The 19,082-nt window shown below is 44.5% G+C and overlaps 2 protein-coding genes across 2 annotated transcripts in view; one reads left to right on the plus strand and one right to left on the minus strand.

Annotated features, from left to right (window-relative positions):
* The first annotated feature begins 4,468 nt into the window (after positions 1 to 4,468).
* On the plus strand, positions 4,469 to 10,717 carry LOC117746324 (meprin A subunit beta-like). Its single transcript, XM_034555382.1, has 14 exons — positions 4,469 to 4,577; positions 4,680 to 4,701; positions 4,798 to 4,848; positions 4,940 to 4,983; positions 5,086 to 5,164; positions 5,785 to 5,902; positions 6,268 to 6,446; positions 6,984 to 7,202; positions 7,417 to 7,569; positions 8,150 to 8,365; positions 8,441 to 8,908; positions 9,012 to 9,188; positions 9,489 to 9,630; positions 10,500 to 10,717. Exons 1-14 carry the CDS (start codon positions 4,503 to 4,505, stop codon positions 10,714 to 10,716), a joined length of 2,160 nt encoding a protein of 719 aa, XP_034411273.1. The 5' UTR covers positions 4,469 to 4,502; the 3' UTR covers position 10,717.
* A 312-nt stretch (positions 10,718 to 11,029) lies between these two features.
* The window catches only part of phlpp1 (PH domain and leucine rich repeat protein phosphatase 1), a 40,456-nt gene continuing 32,403 nt past the window's right edge, over positions 11,030 to 19,082 (minus strand). The window contains exons 7-17 of the mRNA XM_034555381.1: positions 18,233 to 18,435; positions 17,828 to 17,888; positions 17,177 to 17,272; positions 16,473 to 16,628; positions 16,046 to 16,246; positions 15,435 to 15,597; positions 15,189 to 15,319; positions 14,810 to 14,923; positions 14,188 to 14,382; positions 13,809 to 14,037; positions 11,030 to 13,690 (exon numbers count right to left, since the gene is read on the minus strand). Coding sequence (XP_034411272.1) covers positions 12,368 to 13,690; positions 13,809 to 14,037; positions 14,188 to 14,382; positions 14,810 to 14,923; positions 15,189 to 15,319; positions 15,435 to 15,597; positions 16,046 to 16,246; positions 16,473 to 16,628; positions 17,177 to 17,272; positions 17,828 to 17,888; positions 18,233 to 18,435 — 2,872 coding nt within the window. The 3' untranslated portion in view covers positions 11,030 to 12,367. The remainder of the gene's footprint in view (positions 13,691 to 13,808; positions 14,038 to 14,187; positions 14,383 to 14,809; positions 14,924 to 15,188; positions 15,320 to 15,434; positions 15,598 to 16,045; positions 16,247 to 16,472; positions 16,629 to 17,176; positions 17,273 to 17,827; positions 17,889 to 18,232; positions 18,436 to 19,082) is intronic.

Raw genomic sequence — 19,082 nt, forward strand, 5'->3', positions numbered from 1 at the left:
ACAAATGCCTTACCTCTGCGAGTCCGATCCTAGAGCCTCGTCCTCTGATGCTGCGTCGGTTCCAATGAGGTTCTTCCCACTAAGTTGAGCATCCCTCCTCCCGAGCTGCTCTCTCTCCTCTCAGCAGCGTCACAGCGCAGCGGACCTCAAGAGTGTCACGGAGGAGAAGAAGATCAAAGCTGCTCTCTGCGCTCATAATATTACACTCTCTATGATGTTTACCGTCTCATTTGAATTATACATTTGACTATAATGTCTTATATGGCTAAAGCATCATGTATACTTTATAGTGTCATAGGAAAGTTAGGAGAGTTGTTATAACATAAAAAAACCCATTCATCCATTGTATTCCTTCTTGAATGTGTGACTGTCCATGTACTGTATCTGTGCACTACATTGCACATTACAGAAATATTCAAACCCAAGACGCTGCCATTTTCTGCACATGATAATTCAGGATGAAAAACTTTAACATGCAATATTTCGGAGACCTTGTTTTGTCTCTTTACTAGAATTTAAATAAAACAATATTTGAGTTCAAAGGGTCAAAGGGGTTAATGTGTTAATGTGTTTCAGCATTGTGGTGCTTTATAAGTGTCAATTTCAGCTCTGCAAACATCCTTTTTGGATATGATTCACCCATTGTGTCAGACACAGTGTGCTGCTTTTAATTACAACTTGATTTTGCACATCCTGCACACAAAAATTAAATGAATGAAATCATCGTGAGTCAAGGGACACTAGAACATTAATTTTTGAATTGGTCTCAGAAAATCCCAGGGAAACAATCCAGTTTGTCACACTTTAAAAGCAGGGATGAATTATCTTCAAAAGAGTTGGAAATATTGCATTGCATGCCATTTGCTCTCCTTACACACACAAACACACACACACACACACGCACACACACACACACACACACACACACACACACACACACACACACATGCACACACACACACACACACACACACACACACACACACACACACACGCACACACACACACACACACACCGATAATGTAACAGATTGAGCATCATCTTGAGATAAAAGCTGCATTCAAGGTTTAAATATTTTGTCACAGAATTAATTGTGATGTTCACTTAGCATAACTTATGGAAACATTACAATTTAATGGAACATTTTTATTAGGAGTGAAAAAACAACTTACCACCGTTTTACAGTGATTTAGATATTTGCACCATTTCTACGGGACATCGTCACATTTCACTCCAGAGGTCAGAACCAAAGGTCATCGATTAACTTAATCAACCTTCTACTTACTAATTCGAGGCACATTTTGATCATGGTAATTGTTTCAGGATTTTAAACTGTATATTGTCGCGAGGACATTTTTTGACTTTGGAAACAGCAGTTGCAAACATTAGCCAGAATATAAATGTTGGCATAGTATGTTTCTGCAAACTACAGATGCTTTGAGTCTCCACGTGTCTGAATCACATCAACGTTTCTACATGTGTGTGTCGCCCAAATCAACGTTGTAACCGCTTACGGCGCTTGTGCCCCCCGTTGACATCCAGGCAACAAAGCTACTTGGTTAGGTTTAGTAAACGATCATGTTTTGGGTTAAAATAAGTACATTACTGGTGGTTTCACACACCTTCTCATTGGGGGAAGGTCCTGAGTTTGGCCCGGTTCTCCTCCCTTTGCAGAGCTACGTGGGATTTTATTACAAACAGATGTGTCACCCGTCAAATACAAACATAATCCGGGAGAAAATGCTTCCCTTAAACCATAAATGACAATGTAGTTTCTTAATATGGGGATGTAATCGCTAATCTCCATATGCTGACATGCTCGCAATGAAAATGCGAGCATGCTTATGTGTGGCAGGTGTGATCCAATGTTTACCATCTGACTTTAGCCTGTTAGCTTGCTGATACTTTAGCACCAAACAAGCAAGTGCAGCTGAGGCTCATGGGAATGTTCTGTAAAGTGATAAAAGGCAACGCAAAAGGCTTTCTTTATATAATGAAACGCAGTATTGATGGTAAAATGTCTCCACGCTATGCCACTTTTAATCAACTGGAAAATATGGATATGGGGTAAATGTACAGATACATGCCTCCTCTGGTCATGAGACGTGAGCCTGTTATTAATGCGGTGGTGGAAGCGTTGGAGTCCTGCTGGGCTGAAACGGCTCACAGCAGGACTGATGTGCCAGAGATCATCTGGTATTACTGAACATGAATCCACTGCCCGTAAATACTGAGGATGTTCATATGAAGATCACATTTTTAATTTGTTCTTCCGTGAGGAACATTTGAAATGCCGAAGCAGAACCAACGTATTATGGAGCCGTTAATTTGTCTTTTTTTTTCTCGCATTTCCTCAAATATTGTCACGTTTGAGCCGTGGTCATCAGTTTAGAACGGATGATTCACCGTGACGGATTGATACAGAACACATTGGTTGATTTTAAAAGCGTTGGTATAGAAGAAGTGTAGCAGAAGTAATTGCCCAAAGTATTTGCACTAAAATATGTACATATTTGCATCCCGTGTGGTGCAAAATCAGCAATTAATATTGGAGAGCGACCTATAGCAAAGCAGTAATTCACTTTCTATTAAACCCTCCAGTTAGATGTCATATTTATGCTTCGCAGTATAGAACCAGAAGGCACAACTCAATTTAAAATTCATCATACTCAAATAGCTCTTGTGGCTAAAGGTGAGGTTAGTACAGAGAGTGTCTGCTACAGTGGCTACAGTTTCCTATTATTGTATATAAATCAAAGTAAAATGACTTATATGAATCTGAGCTGTACCGAGACCAAATACAGGGATAACTCGTAATGCTAATACGAGGATGCCTCAGGTTTTTATTCTTGCACATACCTGAACTCCATCAGTTCTGCTCCATTTGCTTCTTCTATTCAAAGATCGAGTAATATAAAGCAGAGGCCAGAAAATATCAATAAGTAATCACCAAAGACTAAAAAATGACACAACCCTGCCACCCAAAATTCATCCTGTGTCTTAAAATAGCCCGTACAAAGGTTATGTGGAACAGATAAGAGAATATGCCTCCAGACAAATGGGTCGTAGTTGTTCCTTTTCATTTGAATTAAGTTAATTTTGTGGACTCTTTTATGTTAAGGGAGCCACCATGAGGACGACTTCTATCTCTGATACCATTCTTTATTTCTTTATGTCTTTTTAAAATGTATTTATGTTTTTATGTCTTTCTTTATTTCTTTCTTTTTCTCTTTGTATTTCTTCATGTCTTTCTTTATGTCTTTATGTCTTTGTGTCTTTCTTTCTTTCTTTCTTTCTTTATGTCTTTATGTCTTTCTTTATTACTTTATGTCTTTTTTTATTTCTTTGTCTTTCTTTATTTCTTTCTTTGTCTTTATGTCTTTGTCTTTCTTTCTTTATTTCTTTATTTCTTTATGTCTTTATGTCTTTCTTTATTTCTTTATGTCTTTCTTTATTTCTTTCTTTGTCTTTATGTCTTTGTCTTTGTCTTTCTTTCTTTATGTCTTTGTCTTTCTTTATTTCTTTATGTCTTTATGTCTTTATGTCTTTCTTTATTTCTTTATGTCTTTCTTTATTTCTTTCTTTGTCTTTATGTCTTTGTCTTTGTCTTTCTTTCTTTATGTCTTTGTCTTTCTTTATTTCTTTCTTTGTCTTTATGTCTTTGTCTTTGTCTTTCTTTCTTTATGTCTTTCTTTCTTTATTTCTTTATGTCTTTATGTCTTTATGTCTTTATGTCTTTCTTTATTTCTTTATGTCTTTCTTTATTTCTTTATTTCTTTCTTTGTCTTTATGTATTTGTCTTTCTTTATTTCTTTATTTCTTTCTTTATTTCTTTGTCTTTATGTCTTTCTTTCTTTATTTCTTTAAGCCCAACCGGTTCCGTCCAAGGCAAGAAAAACGAGGTGTGCAGATGTAGACAAGAAGATGTGCTTTATTTAGAGGGAAGGAAAGTCATAATTCATGAAATTGTGACACCGATGCCACACACGTGTTACAACAATGAGGTTCGCAAAGGCATTCGTTGTACTTTGAAAAAAAAATAAAATATTGGTTCTGGACAAGTAACAATTTCTCGACACAATTAAAACGCTTTTGTGTTTGATGATCGAGGTGTTGCTAACGTATTGTATTTGTGTACGATGGGTCAACTAGAGGTTAGTGTGACACAGAGATGCTTTGCCTCCACACGTATACACGTTATAAGAATAAGGTAACTAAAACAAAAGCAAAACAATTTGAGAAAAGATACCTTCAGAAAAACTACCTTCAAATGTGTTTGTCTCATTCTGTCATTTAAGGAGCCGCTGCAGCTTATCTGCAAATGCATAAAGATGTGTCCACAGATAGTGGGGCAAACGAAGGTTGCTGTATAACTCCTTTACTGCTCTGTCAATTATCCACTGGAGATCGCCCTTCATTATATTCCCTGCATGCGCCTCTCTGCCCACTGCTCAGCATACCGTCTTCTGCACTGTCCCATGTCGGGGGACATTTTAGGGACATGGCAGGAAGAAAACCTTCAGGTGTATTCGTTCTTCACGTTGCAAACCTCTTGTGCGGAATTGCCTTTTGCCTGGTGAGAAATTGATTCATTTCGTATGATGATAATAAATAAATGACATTTTTTAAAACACTCGCCAATCGATAACATTCACGTTTTGAATTCTCTCCGCTGCAGCCCACAGCAAAGGTGTTAGTAGGTATGTGAAGGTTCTTCAAGACTATAGACGACACCCAGTGTTGACACTTTGGTTTGAAGTTTCCTCACATTTGTTTCCATATCCATTTTTACGCAGACTACGATGTGGACGGCGGACGGGACAGGGACATTTTCGACATCAATGAAGGTATGCAGACGTTTCTTTTATGCTCATGTGTCCAGATTATTTAGTCAGTGGCCATTTCTAAACCAATTTCCCCTTTGCTTGGTCTCCCTAGAGGCAGGGTTGAATCTAGTAGAGGGGGACATTGTGCTTGATGAGGTATGTTAAATGAACATGCTTTTAATTTTCACCTGATTGCCTTTTCTGGAATAAAGCGTAACCTTGACCCATGTCGTTCCTATCTTTTAATGACCGCCTCAGAGGCAAACTCGTAATTCCATAATAGGGGAAGAGTACAGGTGGCCAAAGACGATCCCTTACTACATGGAAGATGACTTGGGTAAGAGTTTCCGTAACACATTCATAGATTTTAAGCAATATGGATTTATACAATCTACCTAAAGTAGTATTGTGGTACGCATTGGTGGAAAGTTACTAAGTACAAGAACTGTTAAAAACCAGCCGACACTATATAAAGCAGTTAGCTCCACCTTGACCAACTGCAATATTAAAGTATGCCTACATGTTAATGCATCGACAATGATAATAATTCTATTCAGGGAACTTTCTGTATAACGATAATTAAATATTAGAAGTACAATTTGTTGTTATTTTTAGTCTGAAGGACCAAAAACAGCCAATGATTAAAGAAGCAGAAACATGAAAACATACTGATAATTGTGTAACTTTTCCATCTTGTATTTCCTCAAACTTCTCCTCAGAGTTGTCAGTTGATAACTGTACGCGTGCCCCACTGGGTGAATATCGCACGTTTGATGTTCACTTAGTTGTGATCTATGCAGTGAGTCAGAAACCTGATCCCTCTGGGAGTCAACAGCTATAAATATCTGAACAGAGGCCTTTTATTGATATTACACATCTTTGCGGTTCATCTTGAAGGAGGTTCAGAAGACGTATTTCATCATCTTTAACATAATTGATTAATCGTCGTCTCTGCAGAGATCAATGCAAAAGGTGTGATTCTGAAGGCCTTTGAGCAGTACCGGCTCAAGACCTGCATCGACTTCAAACCTTGGAGCGGAGAAGCAAACTACATTTCCATCTTTAAAGGAGGCGGGTAAGGAACAAGGAACTTCTGCAGAACAAGCTGTACCTTCTCAAGTATTAATGCCTTATATATACACATATACTGTGTTTTATAACAAAAGTCCTCAATGTGATATTCATAAAAGCCTTCTCCTTCTCCTTCTTCTTCTCCTCCTTCTCCTCCCTCTCCTCCTTCTCCTCCTTCTTTTTCTTCTCCTTCTCCTCCCTCTCCTCCTCCTTTTTCTTCTTCTCATTCACCTTCTCCTTCTTCTTCTTCTCCTCCTCCTTCTCATTCTTCTCCTCCTCCTTCTCATTCTTCTCCTCCTCTTTCTCATTCTCTTCTTCTTCTTCTTCTTCTCCTCCTTCTCCTCCTTCTCCTCCTCCTCCTCCTCCTAGATGTTTCTCCTCTGTGGGAAACCAGCGAGTTGGGAAACAGAGATTGTCAATAGGGACAAACTGCGACCGCATCGCCACCATTGAACACGAGTTCCTTCATGCTCTGGGTTTCTGGCACGAACAGTCCAGAGCCGACCGCGATGATTATGTTAATATCATGTGGGACCGCATCTCACAGGGTAAGGAACCGACTAAATCATAATCAGTTCAAACACTGCCCACTCATGCTCCCACGTATCATGTCTGCATTCATGAAAGACGCTCCTTAGCTTCTTTTTGTACGTGCGTGATTTGAAATTTGTAAGATTGAGACGGAGATTAAAGTGGCTTTTATAAATTACTTTTATACAAGCTTTTCACAGAATGTACATTCTAAGGAAATAGTCAAATATCTTCAAGTCAAATCAGGTTTGCTCGAGGTTTGTTATGTGGAACTTCATGCAGCGGGGCACCTATTGCCTGTTTGATAAGCATGTGCATGCCTTAAGATAAGAAACACATTGAAGGATTATCACAATTGGCATCTTAGCTGCATTGACCTTCAGTCTTCAGATGTCGGCAGTCTTTTTGTCAAGTTTTTAAACACGTGTCAGATATTATTGATAAGCAACTTTGAGTCGTGGGCCAAACAGTCGAAACATAAAATCCACCCTCACATTTGGAGGATGGAATAAGACATTGTGATTTAGCGACCTGCATTTATGTTTGACCTACAGGTAAAGAACACAACTTTAACACCTACGACGACACCACCTCCAGCTCTCTGGGCGTGCCCTATGACTACGGCTCCATGATGCACTACAGTAAAAATGCCTTCCGCAACGGCACCGAGCCCACCATCGTCACCAAGATCCCTGCCTTCAGCGGGGTCATTGGCCAGCGTATGGAGTTCAGTGACAGTGACCTGCTCAAGCTGCACCGCCTCTACAACTGCAGTAAGAGTCAACAGCCAACATCGCACTTGGGCGTTTATCACCTGCAAAATAGCTGCTGTGTCAGCTTGTATCACCATTGTTTTTTTTCCCAATGTTGATATCAGATCAGCTGTCAATTCAGAAGTCTTATCTCCTGAATTCTTTTATAGCAGTTCAAAGTCCCACACTCATGTAATGTGTTAATGTGTTAATGCGTTAATGCGATGTCTCCTAGCCCAGGGCCCTACGTTCCTGGACTCGTGTGACTTTGAGCGTGAGAACATTTGCGGTATGATCCAGGGCTCGGAGGATACGGCGGACTGGGTCAGGGTCACCAACGCCGACGGGGGGCCCAGCACGGACTACTCCAACATGGGCAAATGCACTGGTGAGAGGTTTCTTGCACATGACAGATGGTGCAGATGCACAGCTCAGTGGTGAAGGAGTAGTCAACGTTTTGCTCAACTTTGGTCTGAAAACAACAAATGCACATTTACAATGTGTTTGGTCACTGCAGTTGTTCCTCTTCTCAATGCTGAAAAAAGAAACAAAAAAGTCAAATACAATTCCAATGAAGGTTAGACAAAAACAGAGAGAAAGTCCAACCGATGCAAATAATGTGAGGTATGCGTTTGACAAATCAGGTTGGTCTTTTTATCTGTGTTTCATACTCAACGATCCCAACCCACTTGCTTTGTTTAACTCGGACAGCTGACCTTTAACATGCCTTTTAAAGGATCTCTGACATTAAATACGCTGGGGAGCCAGTATGGACAGAAGGAACAATTACAGCGACACCTAAAACATTTAGGGTTGTTTTTTAAGAAATGTGAAATAATGTGAACCCACCTTGTAATCATTGCTTTACGATAGTTTGGCCTTTGTAACCATCTCTCTTATCGCGCAGTAAGCATTTCAATAGTGCTTAATTATTGACAATATTAATCAAGTGTCATTCTGACCTTCAGGCTCAGGGTATTTCATGCACTTCAGCACCGGCACAGCCGCCACTGGGGATACGGCTGTGCTAGAGAGCAGGCTCCTTTACCCCAAAAGAGGATACCAGTGTCTGCAGTTCTTCTACTACAACAGCGGCGGCCCCGCAAACTCGTTGAATATCCACGTCAGAGAATTTGACGACGCTAACCCCAATGGAAAACTGCGCCTTATAAAGACCTTAGATGGTGACTATTATTAAGTTCTACAACAGTTTTGCTTGTGAAATCTTGCTGTTCAATGACGTCCGTGTTTTCCGACAGGCTTCGATCAGGACGAGTGGCAACTGCACCACGTGAGTCTAGACGTCAAAACCAAATTCCGCGTCGTTTTTCAGGGGACCAAAGATGGTTCTGGGCCCTTGGCAGGGGGACTGTCCCTGGATGACATCAACCTATCTGAGACCACCTGCCCGGAGTTTGTGTGGCGTGTGAAAAACTTCAGTCACGTTATAGAAAACACCACCGCAGACACGTCTATCTTCAGCCCCCCGTTCATCTCAAAGGAGGGGTACACCTTCCAAATGGAGCTGTACCCCAGCGGGAAGGCAGGCTACCCTGGTGAGCTGTCGGCCTACGCTCATCTGGTGGCCAAGGAGGGGGACATCGGGCAGCAATGGCCATGCCCCTGGAAACAGATAACCATGATGCTGATGGACCAACACCCACACATCCAAAAGCGCATGTCCAACCAGCGCAGTGTCACCACTGACCCCAATATGAAGGCAGCAGGTGCAGCTACGTTCACTGTCCAAAAGATTCAAATTGATTATTCTTTGTGTTAAAAACAGCCTTGACAATACTATATCTACACACCCTCTTCGACATCCTTTAGGCTCAGACAGCTTTTTCTGGGACGACCCTCGCAAGGTGGGCGTTGAGGTCACACAAGATGGGTCCACGTATTTCCGAGGGCCAGGCGCCGGCACCGCCGTGTATCTCACCCACCTCCGGGCCAAGAGCAGGGACTTCATAAAGGGAGGAGACGCCATCTTCCTTCTCACCATGGAAGGTGAAAAACACAGATTACAGTACACACTCGACAAAAAACATGAAGCGTGTCCAAAGATATTAGGCAAGCAATGTACTGCCAATTTATGTTAGAATTTCCTTTTGTGAAAGGACATCCATCCTTTCATACAGCACATCAATCATGTATATATTAGTATGCCACTGCCATCTGTGCAAAACACCACATTTGTTGGATCATGTATACCAGTGATGCATTATTACATCCGTGATTCATATACCCACTAGTCAATCATGGGATCCAGTCCGCTCCTAACCGCTTTTATTTGCTCTCCCTCTTCAGATGTGTCTCATCTGACGGTGACCCAGCCTCTGCCTTCCACAACCCAGCCTCCTGTCACCACTGTGCCCTCTGAGGCCTGCCTCAATGTGCAATGTCTGAATGGCGGAGTCTGCGTGGCGGTTGAGGGGAAGGCCGCTTGCAGGTGAGCGCTTGTTTTTGACTGCACTCACAAGACTGCAAAAGTAACAATTAGCGAGCCTTAAAGTCACACTCATACGAGTTTGCTCTTAGTCTACACGTGTTTTGTGGATCTGGAGAAGACTTGCGACCATCTCCCCCCGGTGAGTCCTGTAGGGGGAGGGGGGTACCCTCCGGGTTTGGGAGTGAGTCACTGCCCCAGAGAGGGAGTTCAAGTATCTCGGGATCTTGTTGTTGAGGGTAAAATGGAGCGGTTTGGTGAGGCATCATCACGGATGCAGGTGTTGCACCGAACCGTTAAGTAAGTTAAAGCACTCGATTTACCAGTTTACCAGCTGATCTTCATCCGGAGGGTAGCTGGGTTCAGCCCAGGAGATACGGTGAGACGCTCAGACCTCAGACAGGGAGCTCAGAGCTGCTGATCCTGTCAGGATTCCTCCTGGACACCTCCCGTTTGAGGTTTCCTGGGCACGTCAAACTGGTAACAGGACCCGGGGAATACCCAGAAATTGCTGGAGAGATTGTATTTCTCTTCTCGCCCCGGATGAGTAGAAAAGATAATGGGAAACATATCCGATTTCATTATTCTTTATTTACCCTTTGTGTTCTAAGTGTAGTCAGTGAGCACAGAGCATCTCGCCACGTATGGTTCCGCTGTCGCATCTTGTCAAAAGAATAAAGTGGCTTCTGTGTGGCATTACGCCGACCTGTACCTGCAGAAGGTACGTTAGGCCAAATCAACAGCCAGTGGGATCTTGTTTGCTTGCTGGGACGATGTCCTGGCCAAGCGCAGTAACTTTTTTTATGTATGAGTGCTGGGATTACCTTTAAATACAATTTTTCTCTCTCAACCTCTTTTTCTGTGCTCTCCAGGTGCGAGGTGGGTGATGACTGGTGGTACTATGGTAACAGCTGTCAGTACAAGGGCTCCAACATGGATAAAACCACCCTGGCACTGGCCTCTTCCCTGTCCGTACTGGGAGTAATGCTGGTGGTTACAGCAGTCAGTGTCATCTGCATGAAGAAGAAGTATAAGAAACGCAGTAATGACAGCAGTGTTGTCATGGACAACATAACCGCAACTCAGTAACCGCAGTGGACTGAACTTTACAAAATAAACTTGGTGAACAAAAGAAGAAGAATTTTTTTTGTTCTCAGTTTAGTGTTTATGATAAATGTTTTTGAAAGCAGGCTTTGGATTTAAAGATGTAAGGCTCTGGTGCTCCAAGGTAAAGCGATCCCTTACTATAGAGGAGATTGCCTCCTGCTGGTCAATCAATGTAAACACACGAGAGCAAACTAATTATATGAATGTAAATCAAAAAATGTGAAATTCTGAAGTCTTCTATAAATGTTTTCACATTAAAACATACATTAAACATTAAAAACAAATTCAAACCGCATGACTTATATTCACAAATTTAAAATTTATTATACCAAAGACAGGAACATCTGTGTTGTCTCTTTTCCATGTGGATATATTTGTTTGTATTACTGAACTTGACACAGTCATGCCGGTGATAACAGTTACTGTAGGAGGGAGGTGGGACTAATATTATGCGTGTGTGTCCGTGTGTTTGTGTGTATGTATGTGCGTGCATGCAAGTGTGCATGCAAAGATCTGTCTATTAGTGTTCATTAGATACAGTGATGACTACAAGACATCACAATCAAACAAAGTGGAGCAAACCATGGCAACTTTGTGTAGGTATATTGCATGTTGGGGTTTCTGACCTGTAATTGCACAAATACATTTCTACGTGTGTGTGTGTGTGTGTGTCAATGTTGTAAGATAAAGGGGGTGGGGGTGTGTGACACCTCCATAACAGCAAACTCTGGGTGAATCTCACGTCCTCCTCACCATTAAAACCTTCACCGACATACAGGTACGTAGTTCCTTTAAAAGCATCAGTATACAATATTTCTCTTATTTACAATCATTGAAAAAAAAAAAAAAAAAAATCACCTTTTCTCTCAGAGAAGATTAGTAAAAGTGACTGAGTCACCATAAAGAGTATGCAACTCCTAGGAGTTAGTATTTAAAATTTCTACAAAAATTTCTATGCCATTTTACAGGCCAAGAGTCATGATTTACTGAAGAAATACAGTAGTTTAAGTGCCCTATCTAAAACAGTTACGTGTGGTATTCCTGGTGTACCATTCGACATAGTTCACTGATAATAAAAAGATTACGAGTCCCTGTTTTAAAAAGTTCTTTCAGCAACTTCACTGCTTTCACATTAAAAGATATGGTAAGTTCTTACAAAACAAACAAACAAACCATGGAGTTGTTATCCATGTTAACAAGTGTTGTGGCGAGCTAATGCTATTGCAAAGAGACTAGTGTTGATTACATACACAGCTGGTTGTCTAACGTAAAAACAACGCTCCAGTCAGTGAGAAGGGCACAACCATGGACACCGTGTCCACAGCCTAAGAGGGTCGAGTGTCATTAAAGGGCTCATTTGCTTCTCTTACTCTACGAGTTGCTTGGGTAGAAATGAGTGGATCACGTGACAGTGCACGGTTCTTCTATGATGAGGCTGTGTGGAGCCCGGGAAGGCCGTTTAGAAAAAGTATGATCCAACTTTTCTTCATGTGCGTTGTCCAGCCTCTTAAGGACACTCGTCTGTTTGTGTCCATGTACGGAAAAAAATCAAACCGGTGAGCTCGACGGTCCAGTCGGGCTTCAGTGCATGCTGCAGCCGGGAGGGAGATGAGGCTGTAGGTGGCGGTGGTGTTCAGAGAGGGGTGTCGTAGTAGTCTGTCGGCTGATCGGTCCCAGGCGGCTTCTGCTGTTTCTGCTGATGCTGCTTCATTATTTCCTTCACCTCCTCCTCCAGCTCAGGTGGGATGATGAACTGGTCATCTGGGTCGGGCTGGGCCGGAGCGGTGAAGTAGCCCCCGGACTTCTTGGAGGGGGCGTCAGCCGCCACCTCAATAAGGTTGTGACTCTTTTCCTGGCGTGCCACCGACCCGTTAACCCTCCTCTTGCCTGCGAACTTCTCCCCGTCCCCACCTCCTGCTCCGACTGCCTGCCAAGACTCGTCTCTCTCCAGCCCGTTCTCAGCCTCACCGGGGCTCATGTCGATCCCTTCCTCCAGGGGCTCTGGGGTGCACGGCGGAGGAGGGGGTGGCGGGAGAGTCAGCATGGTTTGCTCCTGGCTGGAAGATGAGGGTAACGATGTTTGGGGTGACGAGGAGGACGAGGAGGACTCTGCTTTGAGGCAGTGGACGTCCGCCTCTACTTCCACACGGCTCCCATTAGAGAAAACACCAGCGATGGGCTCCTCGTCCTCGCTGTCCAGCCCGTTGTCGGACAGGGCGCTGGAGAAGGTGGCACTAGACAGCTGCCTCTGGAAGGAGCCTGCTAAGCAGGCAGGATGGAGGGCACAGCAGCTGCGGGCAGAGGGCAGCTCTGAACCTGGGAACAGGTACTGGCAGGGCTGGGTGGTTGTGTGCGCCTGCTGGTGCTGTAGGGACAGCGAGTGGGGCTGCTGGTGCAGGTGGAGGTGTGGGTGGTGGGCCTGCTCATGCAGCAGCACCAAGGAGCTCTGCGGTGGCTCGTCGGACGAGGCCGTGGAGCCCACCTCGCTGCTCATCTCGCTGGTGCTGATCTCACTGCTGATCTCACTGCAGGAGGAAGGCGGCACAGGGAGGGAGCCATCCGAGGGCCGCTCCTTGATGGCGGAGGACGACGGGGGGTAGGGGCCCAAGCCGGGGCTGGGAGGCGGCTGGGGAGGCTCGGAACAGCAGCAGGAGCAGCAGTCTTCACTCACGCTGAGCTGCACCACAACAGCGCTGAGGCTGTCCGTGCAGCCGTAGCCCTGCGCCAGCGTGCACAGCTTCTTAGCGGCGGCCAGGCCGTCGGGGACGTTCCGCACTGCCTCCACAGCCTCGGTGGGAGACACGGCATCCCACAGGCCCCGGCTTCCCAAAATGAAGAACTCGTCCTGGGGGGTGAGAGTGACTGTCTGCACGTAGGGGCAAGGGATGACGGACGGGTAGAGGAAGGAGTAGCCCATAATCCGTGTAGAATCCGTCACGCCATTCACCTTGTTGTCCTGTGGAATAGAGCACATCAAGACAGCGTTCATGTGCGGCACATTTAAAATTGCATTCCCGTTAATGTACCCAACATTGATTTCAGAGCACTCCGAGACGTTTTACAATGATCTCTACCTCGGTGACGATGGCCCTGTGCTGCCTGATCCTGCGGTATTCCTCCTCGAGTCCCACATTTTGAAGCAGCGACAGCGATAGAGGCTTTCCATCGCGGCACAGGATGGCCTTGCACTTGCCCACGTTCGCCGCCGTGAGCGTGAAGCAGCCGCCGGGGTCGGTGGGGTCATGGCGAAGGTGGCACAGAACCGCTGAGCCACCCAGTTTCTGCCCCGCGGTTCCCAGTTTTCTGTGGCGGCAAAGAAAGAAGGGGACGGAGTGAATATTTTCAAACGCCTCGTCTCAATTCACTTTCATCGCGCAGAGTTTGGACTCCAGACTTGCGACACGTTTTACGGGCGATTCGTTACCGAAACGGGTGATGATGTTGTCGCGTTACCTCTGCATGACGAGGAACGTGTTGGTCATGTAGTCCTCCTCGCTCTTGGTCTTGTGCAGCTCCTCGGCCAACACGTCGTTCATCGTGCACTGCAACAAGTAGGGCACCTCCACGTTCCTGTCCCCGTCGAACACGCCGTACAGAGCCTCGCGACTCCCGCAGAAACTGTTGACCGTAAGAGCTGCGACACACAGTCTGGGGAGAAAACACAGGGCGGGCCGCAGCGTCATTGAGCTTCAAAACTCCTCTGTTCTCCACATACTGGTTGCACTACCCCGCTCATCAATAACCATGGAAACAAAGCCTTCTCTGATTCACTCGACTGTGCAGCAGGACCTACGTCATCAAAGCCCTTTGGTCCTCGCGGATACGCAAATGTGGAAACAACAGGAGCGATTGCTTGAAGCCTCGTCGCTAACGTGCACATTACACGCGTTGAATTTGGCTCACACAGAGATGTTTGGCATGCACGTGATTCATGTTTTCAATAAGCGCCGCTTTAATATTTCCTTCGTACGAGTCATCTGGCATTAACAATGCACTTTCTCAAGAGGGGCTTGGATTAGTGACGCTTCAGTGGGATGGTGGTTGTTTCTGTCAGCGTTGACTGATCTGAACTCACTTATTCTTGACGCCCGAGGCCTCCGTGTACCCGTGACTCCACACAGCAGGCCCACCAGATGCCTCGTTGGACGAGAAGGTTGGAGGCGGATCAATACGGAAGCAGCGGATATTACTGAAAAACAACAACACATGAGATAGATGACATTCACCGTAAAGATACAAGTGCTACTGGCAGCACTATTTATTCATGGTGGATTCTATCATAAAAGGATAGTTTAAATAAACGATGATGTTCTTTGGGAAACTGGATCATCATAACAGCAAGTAGTGTAATAGAGAAAGAAAAAAAACAGTCAAATGTATACACATACAGCAAATATTAATATAATATATGCTATAGGTTTATATTAAAGCAACAGAGAGAAACCGTGACGCACTTGAGCTGCTCGAGGGTCTTGTGGTCCAGGTTGAGACGAGGGTTTCCAGTCAGATCCAGCTCCTGAAGCTTGGGGGGCAGATTCTCTGGAAGTGTGATCTCACTCAGCTCATTACAGCTCAGATCCACACACTGGCAACAGAGGAAGAGGCGCTCGTGTCACGCGTGCACACACAGTTCGAGCTCATACGCACGTACTGCTCATGAAGACGAGCAGATATAATATTATGCATTACTACTGTCTTACTTTCATCTCCATCAGCTGCATGACCTCAGGGAAGACCTCGATGGCGTTGGAGTGGGCGATGAGTGTGTGCATCCGCCGGCAATTCATGATGGTGGTGGGCACAGTCTTCAGCATGTTTCCGCTCAGGTCCACCTCCTCCAGCTCCTCCAGCTTGGCCATTTTACTGAAGATTAGGAAAAGCATTGGGTGAGTCGAGGATGACAAATTCAAACTGATCGACTTGTTGGATAACAGAAAATAAATAAACAACAATTTATTTATTCATCAAGGAAAACTGGCCTAATTCATTCTTTAAATCCTTGTAAATTGAGTGTCTTTGGCTTCTGGACTGATGGAAATTATAGATTTCTAGGACTATTGTATTGTCTAATTAAATTTGAGGCTACGTATCGGCCCGTTATGAATCACCAATATATTGGTATTAGGGCATTTGTTGGCCAATAAGTACAGAAATGCAAAAGATGCAGTATGAAGACCATTTCACATTATAAATGTGTCACTGTTGCAGCGTATGTGAATGACATCTGTACCAGCCTCTCTCAGACCAAATGATTAACAGATTGAATAAATAATCAACAGGTTGACTAAATGGCTCAATTCAAGTTCTTTACCTGGCCGGAAAGGTCTGGAGATGGTTGTAGGCCATGTGCAGAACACGAAGGTGTGTGTGGCCCGTCAGCAGGGGAACACACTTATCCGTCAGCCGGTTATTGGTCAGGTAGAGTTCCTGCAGGATGCTGTGGCTCTCCTCTGATAGGCTGGATGGCGGCAGGTGCTCCAGCTTATTGGCTGATGCATTTACGCACCGTAAGCTGAAAGTCAAAGTTAAAGTACAGACTCGTGTTTGTGCTCCTTGAGACAGGGATGTAAACAAATACCGACATGTCACTTATGCCTACTTCTAACCCCCCCCTCCCCCTATTGAAACCTCGCCCTCTAAGCCAACCTTTCTTCCCCTCATTGTTAAATCTTCTTGGAAGATGTTGGGTGTACTGTGTGATAAACAACAACTCCCTTGCAGCTGGTGATTAATGCTACCTGTCAGATTTGAGGAACAGGTTGCAGGGCAGCTCCACCAGTTGATTGTGCTGTATGTCCAAAACCTCCAACAGAGGGCGCTCCACTCTTTCAGGAAGCCTCTGCAACTGGTTATGTCCTGCACTCAGCTTCCTCAGACTGTTGCTGCAAAACAACCTGCGGCGCGAGGAGTACACAGACGGTTAGGGTCAGCACGAGAACATCAAGGATGAGCATTGTAGACCTCGAGTGGTGTAAGATGGATAGCTCGACGTGTAGATCGCTGAACGAGGCGACCGAGGCGGTCGTAGAAATGAGGATAGTGCGGCGCCGAAGGATGAGGACGTGGAAACTGAAAATAGCGGCGACTCTAGTGGAGCCTGCGGCTGAAATTAATCACGCCGACACTTATTGGGCAAAAAATAAATCTGCAGACAATGAGGGGGACCGGAGGAGGAGCAAAACGGAAAAGAGAAAAAGCAGAGGGAGGAGGGTCGGGCGAGATCCTACGCGAGGCAGAAAGAAGAGGAGGAAGTGAGCAGCATCTGACCTTCTAAAAGGCTATATGAAGAGGAAGAGAATGGATGGAGGTTACAGGCTATCTGTGTGATTTCTGAGGCACAATGGGGGACAGATGACTGGCCGGCAAAGGGCAGGGGGAATAATGCAGCACTGTACTCCACTTACAGGCTAACGGACACATTTGCTGAGAGGGAGAGACTCACCGCGCCGGGAGCTCAGTGATGAGGTTGTGGCTCATGTCCAGAACTTCCAGTTTCTTAGCTTCCCACAGCCAGTCTGGCAAGGACTCCATGCGGTTCCTACAGGGGGAGATGGGTTGACGATGATTAATAATGTGCCGTTTGAAAAAAAAGCGAGATACCTAACATTGAATATAATGTACTGCGATGCTGCATCTATTTGAATTTCCCAACAGTCCTGCTAAAAAGAAAAAGAAAAGAAAGGGCGGCGTCTTCAGTTAGTGGTTGGAAATTGCCTGTCTTCCCATATTTTGTACTATTTCAGATTCCCTTTTTTTTGCTGTGTTGCGTTTCAGTCAACAAAAAAAAAATGCAATAACCTTTACAACTCAACAGATCTCAAAAGGATAACAAAAAAAATAATAACAATAAAAGAATGTGAACAGCCCTTAAAATGAAAATACTCTTATTGTCCCTTTCTTATTGACCACGAGGAAGCTATCCAGGCTGGCAGTTTGAGAGTGACCTCTAACGTCAACCTTTCACAGATTAGTTTACCAGGTACTTGGCGACGCAGTTACAAGATCTTTAAAGCTATTTCTTCCTATTAGCGTTGCATTCATTTGTGTGTGTGTGTGTGTCTGTGTGTGTACACACTTGTGGAATTGTTCTCACCTCGAGACGTCCATGTAACTAAGATTGGAGGGCACAGGACTCACATCCAGCTGCCGGAGCTCTGTGGGGATAAATCCAAACACATTAACCTACAGCAAGGACAGACGCGGCCTATTACAGAAGCAGGTAGACGGAAATTGGAGGGGAGCGTTCGGGGGGGGGGGAGTGACAAGGAAGAGAGGAATGATGGAGAGAGACCATGAGACTGCGGCAATGATGAGAAGAGCGTGGGGTGAAATAAAGGTGCTGAGGAAGAGGAGGGAGGGACTTACGAGTTATACATAAGATGCGAGTTATTTGATTTTTTTTTGATTTTTTTAGATGAGTTGGTGGGAGTGTGAGATGGGGAAAGGGGGGCCTCTTTCTTTTCTCAAGCGCACATGAAGGCCCGCGTGCCGAACCCACCGTTGTTGGAGGCATAGATGCCTTTGAGCAAGCCGCCCTTGGCCTTGAGGGAGACGATGCGGTTCCTCTCGCAGTGAAGCACCTCTAGTCTGGGGAAGACCGAGGCGTCCAGCTCCGTCAGCCGGTTGTCCCTCACGTCCAGCTGGGTCACGTGCCTCAGCAGGTCGGGCTCATCTGGCACCATGCTGGAGATCTTATTCAACCTGACAGAGGGAGCAGGGAGCAGGCCTCAGGTTGATATTAGAAGACATCATTATATTATTATTTTCCATGATCAAATACCAGAATTTGGTTGATAATTGCCCTGTTCGTCTTGATTGGCAGGCACAGACTTTGTGATGACAAGAGGCTTCATGAAGAAGAATTAGAATATAAAAAAACATTGGACTTTTACAAAGGGGCCATTTTGAAATAAACACTACTGCAATGAAATGAAAATGATGATGTCTATAAACTCTGTGAAAAGAAGCAGAATAGAAAAACCTTTCATAATGTTTTAAACAGTTAAAACAATTTCTTTGATTATTTCACAATTTCATGATTATATATTGCGTCTGCGTTTTCTATTACGATTATGTATGTTAAAATAACTTATCTATCAAATATGAACCACTTCACGTCTCCACGTACTATTCCTCCTTTCTTAGGACACAGAAAGTTGCCCATTGACCTGATAAGGGCAGCAACTAGTGATTGATCATTTTCATGACAGACTCTTTCTTAATTTACTCTCAAAATGCATCATGTAATATAACAATATAAGCCCAAGATGACATCTTCAAACATCAGTTTTTTGTCCAAAACTCAAAGTTTTGAATTTAAATTGACAAGAAAGCAGCCAACACGACAC

The sequence above is a fragment of the Cyclopterus lumpus genome, chromosome 17 (assembly GCF_009769545.1).
Source record: "Cyclopterus lumpus isolate fCycLum1 chromosome 17, fCycLum1.pri, whole genome shotgun sequence".
Classification (NCBI taxonomy): domain Eukaryota; kingdom Metazoa; phylum Chordata; class Actinopteri; order Perciformes; family Cyclopteridae; genus Cyclopterus; species Cyclopterus lumpus.